At 31.9% G+C, this 10,305-nt stretch overlaps 2 protein-coding genes across 2 annotated transcripts; both read right to left on the reverse strand.

The window, feature by feature from the left end:
* Positions 1-292: 292 nt before the first annotated feature.
* LOC137813476 (putative calcium-binding protein CML44) lies at positions 293-1,022 on the reverse strand. The gene has a single exon (XM_068615756.2). It carries the CDS (start codon positions 912-914, stop codon positions 444-446), a length of 471 nt encoding a protein of 156 aa, XP_068471857.1. The 5' UTR covers positions 915-1,022; the 3' UTR covers positions 293-443.
* A 7,442-nt stretch (positions 1,023-8,464) lies between these two features.
* LOC150029508 (uncharacterized) lies at positions 8,465-10,305 on the reverse strand. The gene is made up of 3 exons (XM_090295599.1): positions 10,105-10,305; positions 9,487-9,960; positions 8,465-9,286 (listed from the first exon to the last, which is right to left on the reverse strand). Exons 1-3 carry the CDS (start codon positions 10,303-10,305, stop codon positions 8,465-8,467), a joined length of 1,497 nt encoding a protein of 498 aa, XP_090151725.1.

Raw genomic sequence — 10,305 nt, forward strand, 5'->3', positions numbered from 1 at the left:
AAGTTGGCACGACTTAAATATGACAGGACAAAAGTCGTGCCAAGTTGGCACAACTTCAATATGACAGGGCAGAAATCGTGTCAAGTTGGCACGACTTCAGTATGACAGGGCAGAAGTCGTGCCAAGTTGACACGACTTTAGTATGACATGGCAGAAGTCGTGCCTAATTGGGACGACTTCTGCATATGAAGTCGTGTCGAATTGGCACGACTTGCCTAAATTTGTAATTTTTTTTAAACGGACCCCATTTTGATAAAAAAAAAAAACCATCATAGTTAAAAAACCTTTAATCTACGTACAAACAGTATCAGTTATAGAGTTAACAGATTGATAATTTACAAGAAGCCACAAAATCTAAGGCCAGAAAAAATGACCAAAACCATGCGCATCAGAATGATCACATAGAAGTGAAAGTGTAAAACTCAGTACAAAACTAAACAAAATCAGGAAGTTGTGAGAAGCATCATGTCCTTAAATTCCTGAAAATCAAGCTTGCCATCAAAATTAGTGTCATAGGAGCAAATCATGGTTGTGCTATCCTTGCCACACCTTTCATCCCACATGCCAAGCCTCTTCAACACACACTCAAGTTCTTGGCTTGTGATGAACCCATCACCATCCAAATCAAACACTTTGAAGGTCTTCACAAGGTCATCAACCTCATCATCACCATCACCCCGATCAGTCCCTTCTTCCTCCCCATTGTTTTGCTTCAGCATAGATTCATAAAACAACAAGAACTCACTCAAGTCAAGGCTCTTCTTTCCCACCAGAGACTCCAGCTCCTCAATGCTGTACTTGAAGCCCGTCTTCTCTAGCAGCATGTTCAGCTCCTCAAGGCTCAAAAACCCATCTCCATTCACGTCCACTTTCTCAAAAATCCGCTGCAGATCACTTCGTGTTAGGGGACACATTTGGTTTTCAAAAGGGTGTTTGAAAGATAACGAAAGTTTTTGTTTGTTCTTTCTCAAAGTTCTCAACACTATGCTGAATGTTCATACATGGATGCATTGCAACGCACTAAGTGTTTATATAGATATACAAAAAAATCATGTGGGCACAACTGTGGGACATTATTGTACAAAAATCTATTGAGACTTATGATATTGATGATGTGGCTGAGAATGATCCAAGTCCACTGGGCAATTTGATGGAAGTTTCACAGTCATTGCCTTGACAGCAAATTTTCGATTATTCCAATTGGATGTTTATGAGTAGAATTTTCTAGTCTATAAATTTTAGTATATAGTTTTAATTTTTATGGTTAAGTACTTTTTTCTTATTCATGTGTCATTTTCATGAACATGTTTTTTGGAATAGAACTGACAAATTCAAATGCGTGTTGATGGTGGTACACTTGGTTCAGACTCTTCTAGAGAGTACACGTTTCAGACAGAAACCACGTTTCTAGATACAAACATTACTATGTTCATAAACCAAATAAATACTGTGTCCTCTTTTGTTCATTGTTTTTGCATAAAAAAGTTGTAGAATTCAATAGATACATATGATGGTTCTTATCATCATCTATTTTTAAATTTTTATCTTTTAAAGTAACAAGTATTGCGTAGAATAAAATTTATAATAAATATACATTATATTTTAAAAATTTAATAAACAACTTTTTTTTAAATATGTAAATTACATTTAAATTTGTGATACATAAATTATATTGTAATATATGCTATTTTCAATTATTATAATTTTAAAAAATACTGACATTACTTTAAAACTAAATATGTAAAAAATAATAAACTTACAAAGCTAAGAAACCCAGTTAAAATGCTCAGCTTAGAAACATAAAAGATCATGTCACACGTACCTTAAAAGTAAATTTGAAAATAAAAATATACAATCAAAATCTGTATATTAAAAGTAATATAATAGATTTTCCAACTATGAAATATAAGAAGATTTTTAAAATTAAAAATTAGATCTTACACAAAATATTATGTTTAAAGAATACAAATTTACTTTTTTAATATAAATAACATGTGTATCAAAAAAATAAATAAATTAAGTATATCAACATTTGTATGCATTTTGTTTCAATCTTTGTACCTTAACAATTTTTGTGAGTAATTAATAATAAAATACTAAAAAAAATTATTAAATAAAAATTAACTTTAAAAATAAAAAAATAGTTATTATATTAATTAATTAAGTATTATTTTAAAAACTAAAAAAAAATTATTGATATTTAAAATAATTTCTACTATTAATAAATTTTTTAAACTAGTTTATAAAATATCTAAAATTAGTTACTAACTAGTTTAAAATTTAAAATAAAATTTAAAATAGTTAGTAGCTAAAATTTTGGTAGCGATATCAATTTAAAAATTAGTTTATAAATTTTTATTAATAATAGAAACTCCTTTAGATATCAATAATTTTTTTTCATTTATAAATTAGTATCTAACTTAGTCAATATAATAATTAATTATTTTTTATATATAAAATTAGTTTTTATTTATTTAATGATTCTTTCACAGTGAAAAAAAATTATAATGTTATGTTATGTCATGCTCTTTAAAACATGATTTATATGTTTTCAAGAAAAAAAAAATCCTAATGGGATGCTTCAATTATATGTTTTCATTGAAAGATATTTCTTCCACCAATGTATCATACTCATACTAAACCAAATTAAAACTTTACATTCAAACTTTCTCAATTAAATATACTTGTAAAAAATATAATTTGAAAAAATTCTTTTTTGAATAAGATTTCTAAGAAAAACTAATTATCACCAAAGTAAATAAATGTTATGGTTATAAAAAAATTTCATTACTAGTTTCACAAGTCATATCTTTGAAATTCAAAGATGGGAAGACATAGTTTTTTTTTTCTATAATCAATCTCACATGTTATTTAATTAAGGTTTAGGGTTATTAAATAAGGATAATCAATAATTTAAGAGATAAATAAGTATCACAACAAAATTTTTAATTGGAGTTTGACTATTTTCATCATTACATTTAAGAAATATTAAAGTTTTAGGTCATTAATATCCTTATTATTGGGGTAGACCCATGCAACGAATTAATAAAATTTAAAAAGAGACACTTCAGGGGTGTCTCAACCCGTATACAAAAGACCTTAATGTCTAGACCGTATACACAGGCTTACAAGATTCTGCTGGACATAAAAAAGCCAACCTATATACTTAAGGTTTGCCCATTTACCCCATTAGATAAAAAAGAAAAACCCTTGCCAACCACCTAAGACAAAAAAAACTTTACACCTAACAAAGTCCATAAAATCCACCAGCAACACCAAATCAGCACTCATCAAGCTAAGGCAACATAACCACCAGCACCCTCCAAACCAGAAAAAGACACGCTGAGTTGACGGTGTTGAGTAGCCCCCATTCTCCACAACAGGCTCGACACTTAATAGACCCTTGCAACACAAACCGCATAGCTGCTCTTCCAAAACATAGAGAATACAACTAGGAATTATAACCTGCTTAACTTCTCATGCATTGAATAAGGCAAACACAACTCCAAACTGGTATCAAATCTTCATACCAGCAACCATTACCTAAGTACTTGTCCAAACAAATACACACCAGCAGAAGAAAAGACATCACCACAAAACACTATTTGCTACCCATGTTTTATAGCAGGAGAGTATATCAGTAACTCCAAACCTCTCACATCTACCTCCCTTTACGACCGTTACCCACCCAGATGAACCAACCCGCGCATATGCGCTTGACAAAAAACCAGTGCAATACGATGCCCATAGAGATACCACAAAGTTCATCTCTACTAGTGTCGTGTACACTAGTCCCCTAGTGTTACCTCCTACACTGGCTTCTCACTGATACTGAATTGGTATTGCTACACGGCATAGGCCTTGTCTTGTACACGCCTACCTCAGCTAGCACTGTACAGTCCAATGCCCTCAGCACTAGCAGCTTTGCAGGCACACACCAGGATTGAGAACCCAGTCTGAAAAAGCATAACCAAAGAAAGTTGTCCCAAACTTCAACTTAAGCCACACTGACAGTTGGGCTAGGTGGAAAATCTCATCTACATCGGCTATCCCTTGCTTGAACACCACCATATTTCTTTGATCCCAAATACTTCAAACTATAATCACCCATACACCCTTCCAAACCTGATTCTGTTTAACATTTAAATGGGACAAATGAAAACTCTCAAAGTGGATTAAGATATCCTTGTGCTGCACATATGTGATGCCTAACCATCTAAAGCAAAGGAGCCATACACACTGCGCATAGGCACACTCTAGAAAGAGGTGCTGTGTTGTTTCTTGAGTTTCTCTGCAGAACACACAGAAAGGAGAGCTAACAGCCAATCCTCTCCGAATTAGATTGACAAAGGTTGGGAGTCTCCCAATCAAAATTCTCCAAGCTGTATAAAGCGCTTTGGGAACAGCTGTAGCTTGTTAGAGGGATGAAAAAATGTCCTGCAAGCCATTATTTGCTTGACTACACAATACTAAGTAGGCGGACTTCACAGAGAACACACCATCACTACAAGAAAAACGCGAATTACATACAGATTATTACATACGGATCAAAATCCGTATGTAAAATCAACATTACATACGGATTTTTACATACGGATCAAAATCCGTATGTAAAATCAACATTACATACGGATTATATCCGTATGTAATTTTTGGTGCCATGGAGCGGGAATCAAAATCCGTATGTAAACTGTTTACATACGGATTTTTTCCGTATGTAATTACATACGGATAGCACCATAAAATAAAATTAGCAGTGAATGAGATTCGAAGCCAGGATCCTTCAGCAATCTTTTAGCAACCAAGTAAAATTTAACCACTACACTAAGCAAATTCTTTAGTTTTATTATGATTTTTATTATACTTATTATTATTAATAATACTAACAATATTAATAATATTAATAATACTAACAATATTAATAATATTAACAATACTAACAATATTAATAATATTAACAATACTAACAATATTAATAATATTAACAATACTAACAATATTAATAATATTAACAATACTAACAATATTAATAATACTAACAATATTAATAATACTAACAATACTAACAATATTAATAATACTAACAATACTAACAATATTAATAATATTAACAATATTAATAATACTAATAATACTAATAATATTAATAATACTAACAATATTAATAATACTAAAAATATTAATAATACTAATAATAATAATAATACTAACAATATTAATGATACTAACAATATTAACATATGAATCACATTTAATTTATCTATAATCTACTTGAATTTAAACATAATTTATTATATTATCTATTAGTATGAATCAAATTTAATATATGTCATACTCATAGTCATCATATTACCTATTACATTAAAATCAACTATCATATTAATTATTATTTTGCGATCATATTGACTTAATTAAGTTCATTATAGGTAGTTGGTTTTACTTGTGTGTTATATATAGTAAAGAATATTGTCAACAAACAATATTATCTTTTAACATAAAATGATGACTTTTACATTAACTATTAATTAAATCTCTAATACAGATTACTAGTTAGCATATCATTATAGTTTAAACTATATTAATTATTCCATACATCTATGTAAAAAGTTGTTACTAAATAACCCTTTCTACTAATATATAAATCATAATGACAAAGTGATTAAATAATTTATAATTTAAAATATTTTAAAAATTATACATCATATCAATTTTAATCTATGTAAGTAAATATTTGAAAATAAGATTTTTTTTATCGACAAAGAATAAAAAAAATTAAACAAAACATTTTAAGGATATTTCAATCCTTATACAAGAATCTCAAATCAGAAAAGAAGTGTAAGATACAAGCACCTATATAGCCATCTAACAAAAACTTCACAACTACCTATAATAACCTATATTTGAAAATAAGATATCAAATAATTTTGTAAATTTAAATTTAACCATGAGTTTTAAAAAATTAATGATTAAATAAAGAAATATATTAATCAATATATATATATATATATATATATATATATTTATAGTATTAAAGTTATATTAATATTATATAATTTCTTCCTTTTTCTCTCTATCTATCTATCTATATCCGGATAAAAGTAATATTACTCAAGTCAAATAAAACTACTATACACACACAATAAATATCTAAATGTATATTTATATCAAAATTAATATTAATAATATGAATATAATATTGATAATATGAATATAATATTAATAATATGAATATTAATACTAATAATATTAATAAATATTTATAATAATATGAATATTAATACTAATAATAATAATATTAATAATAATATTAATAAATATTAATAAATATTAATAATAATATGAATATTAATACTAATAATAATAATATTAATAATATTAATATTAATAATAATGTTAATAATAATATTAATAATAATATTAATAAATATTAATAATATGAATATAATGTTAATAATAATATTAATTATAACATTAATAAATATTAATAATAATATTAATAAATATTAATAATAATATTAATAAATATTAATAATAATATTAATAATATGAATATAATGTTAATAATAATATTAATTATAACATTAATAAATATTAATAATATGAATAATATTAATAATAATATTAATAATAATATTAATAATAATAATAATATAAATATAATTTATTTTATTATTATTATTAATAATAATTATATTAATATGTATAAATTATATTATATGTATAAATTATATTAACATGTATAAATTATATTAATATGTATAAGTATAATAAAAATGATAATATGACCAAAGAACTTGTCTGGTTTAGTGGTCAATGCTTTCCCGGGTCACTGGAAAGACTTGGGTTTGAATCCTGGTTGTGATAAATAATAATTTGTAATAATGAAAAATTTATTTTCTTTTTTTACATTACATACGGATATCCGTATGTAATATCCGTATGTAAATTACCTACGACAGTTTTACATACGAATTTTGACTGTATGTAATTCCAATTTTTCTTGTAGTGCATCTTGTTCCCCGTTCCACATTAAAGCATCCTTCCTTTCCTTGCATAGGCTCTTTCCTGTAATAAGATTTAGCAGATCTTCCTCCATAACACTTTCCCAAGTGAACCTGGACCTTCTCCAATTTAGCCTCCAACTCCACCCAACATCCTCCCAAGTGCCCTATTCTCCCACCACCTTACCTTGATCCAACGAAACAGAATACAGCCTAGGAAACAGTGTTTTAAGCTTATAATTCTCCACCCAAGCATCTTCCCAAAATCTAACTTTATCACCAGATCCAACATTCCAACCAATCGATTTATGGAACCATCCTTCACCATCTCCCTCTCCATAAGCCCTAGATAGGTCTTTCCACCACCAAGAGGAGTAGTTACTCGATACTTCCGATCTTACTCCCTCCATGTAATACTTAGAGACTAGAATCTCTTTCCACCCCTTTTCCTCACTCAACATCCTCCATTTCCATTTTGCTGGTAAAGCACAATTGAACATTCTAACATCCTTGACCCTAGACCCCCTTCCTCATTTGGCTTGCAAACATTGCTCCAACTAACCCACGAGATACGCTTGTTATCAGCCCCCCAGGTCCAGACAAACCTCCTCTGGATGCTAGAGATCTTCTTGCACACTGATCTTGGAGCTTTAAATAAAGACAAGTAAAACAAAGGTACGGAGGTTAAGACCGATTTAACCAAACATACTCTACCTGCTAGTGACAAGCATTTCCCCTTCCAAACACTAAGTCTAGCTTTAACTTTATCCACCACTGAATCCCAGAACTGCGTTCTCCTAGGATTCCCACCTACTTTTAACCCCAGGTACTTGAAGGGGACATGCATTAATCCACAGTTGAGACTTCTCGCATATGTTTCTAACGAGCTCCTTCCAACCTTGATTCCTGCCAGCTTAGATTTATGGAAGTTAACTTTAAGACCTGATGCCATCTCAAACATCCTGAGGATTGCCTTAATAGTGAAGATATTAGAGAAAGAATCTTCACACATAAAGAGGGTGTTGTCCGCAAACTGTAGCATACAACATTCCAGCTCATTTCTCCCCACTCTCACTCCCCTTAGTAGGTTCTCCTTTGAGGCAGAGCATACTAGACCAACCAACCCTTCTGCAACAATAAGAAAAAGGAACAAAGCCATAGGATCCCCTTGCCTCAGACCCCTAGTCGGTCTAAACTCCTCCGTCAGGCTTCCATTGACCAGAACAGATACTGTTGCTAATTCTAAGCAGCCTTGCACCCACTTAATCCATCTCACATGAAACCCCAACCTAATTAACATATCAAAAAGGAAGCTCCACCTGACCGAGTCATATGCCTTTTCGAAGTCCACCTTCAAGAACACACCACTCCTCCGCCTTCTTCGTACTTCTTCAATCACCTCATTGGCCACCAGAACACTCTCTAACAAACCCCTACCTTTCATGAAGGCTGATTGATTTTCATCAATGACCATAGGTAATAATAGTCTTAAACCGATGCGACATGACCTTGGTAATGATCTTATACACGACTTCCACAAGAGAAGTTGGTCTGAATTGATCAATCGTAGTGGGATCTTTTACCTTCGGAACAAGAGCAATAAAGGACGAATTACACCCATTCGGAAGACTCCCAGTCTCATGGAAGCAATGCACCGCTTCCATAACATCTTCCTTTAGGGTCTCCCAGTTGGCTCTAATAAAATTGAAGTTAAAGCCGTCTGGACCCGGGCTCTTTGTCCCCTCACAGTGCCACACTGCCTCCCTTACTTCCTCCTCAGAAAACACCTCAACCATCCTCACACTGAAATCTTTGGGAAGAGATTTAAATTCCACAGCTCCTAGCCTCACTCCTAGATCAGGGGTGGCCTTAAATCTATCCTCAAACACTCGCTTTACTTCCCTGCGCACTGCATCCGAATGTTCACACCACTGGCCATTTAACTCCACTCCTTTGACTTCATTCTTGAGTCTTCTCCACCTAATAGTAGAGTGATAGAATTTAGAGTTGGAATCTCCATATTTGAACCAGTTTGACATGGCTTTTTGCCTATACAGGGATTCCAGCTTTTTCTCTACCAATCTTTGTTGACTAACTAGTTCCATTCTTTTTAACTTTTCACCCTCCAGCAAGTCAGATACGCCATCCTTGACATCAAGATCCTCAATCTCCTTCAAAATCCTCCGCTTTTTATCCTCAAGATTCCCAAAGACACTCCTATTCCACTCTTTAAGATCCAACTTCAATCGTTTGAGTTTATCTTTAACTTTGGTTATATTGTTGCCCTGCACCTCATATGATCCCCATTTTCCCTCACCAGATCCTTAAACCAAGGCTCCAGGAGCCATGCATCAATTGATTTAAATGGTTTTGGACCCCAGTCTTTAATCCAGGATTTCACCACTATTGCACAGTGATCCGAAACCTCCCTTGTTTGTACATATTGCTTGCTCATTGGCCACACTTGGAGTCATTCTTTGGATACCAGAATTCTGTCAAGCCTACTTTTTGCGGATCCATCTGCCTTATACCATGTGAACTTCTTACCTACAATAGGCAAATCCTCCATAAAATTACTTCCAATGAAATCATTAAAGTCTCTGATTTCCTTTTTATTACTTGCATTTCTTCTAATGCCTTTCCTTTCTACAACACACCTAACTGCATTAAAATCTCCACAACAACACCACAGCTTTCCCTGATGAAGATTTCTAAGAGCAGACACAACTTCCCATATAGCAATCTTATCACTCGAGTTACAAGCAACATAAACATTAATGATAATACATGAGCAATTCAACTTTATATGGTGCCCCACAATAGCAATAAAACCTTTCCCTGTAGTATGGGACACGTACATGAATGCTTCCTTGTGCCACATAGATAAAGTACTTCCAGCCCCATTCACACCGTCATTATGCACCCATCCCACCTTATTATCTCCCAGAGAGAAAAGCACCTGCTATCTAAAAACTCTGATAGTTTTGTTTCTTGCAAACACACAAACTTCGCACCCTTCTTAGCAATAATATTTCTAAGATGTTTAGCTTTCGCTCCCCCCCCCAACCCTCTGACATTCAAATTGATAACAATCATGGGATACCTCCTCTGATTCCCTCCTTGAATTACTCAACACTTGGTTATCCTTGTCCTCCAATGTTTCCATTTCTTTGATTAACATGCCTGCATCCCCGGAACATGTTGTCCCCAAACGTTTTCCTACTTCCCATAGCCTAGTAGCTTCGGTTTGGGTGGCTTCCCTTCTAAGATGATTATTGTATTCAACAATTTCAGAATCTAACAT

Source organism: Phaseolus vulgaris, chromosome 1, assembly GCF_051622355.1.
Source record: "Phaseolus vulgaris cultivar YP4 chromosome 1, ASM5162235v1, whole genome shotgun sequence".
In the NCBI taxonomy this organism is placed as follows: Eukaryota; Viridiplantae; Streptophyta; class Magnoliopsida; order Fabales; family Fabaceae; genus Phaseolus; species Phaseolus vulgaris.

Coding starts and splice junctions, on each gene's coding strand:
- LOC137813476 (XM_068615756.2), bottom strand. CDS start 914: ATGTGTCCCCTAACACGAAGTGATCTGCAGCGGATTTTTGAGAAAGTG.
- LOC150029508 (XM_090295599.1), bottom strand. CDS start 10,305: ATGTTAGATTCTGAAATTGTTGAATACAATAATCATCTTAGAAGGGAA. Junction 9,961..10,104: donor CAAGGAGGGAATCAGAGGAG/GTATCCCATGAT, acceptor TTTAGATAGCAG/GTGCTTTTCTCTCTGGGAGA. Junction 9,287..9,486: donor GTAGGCTTGACAGAATTCTG/GTATCCAAAGAA, acceptor TATGAGGTGCAG/GGCAACAATATAACCAAAGT.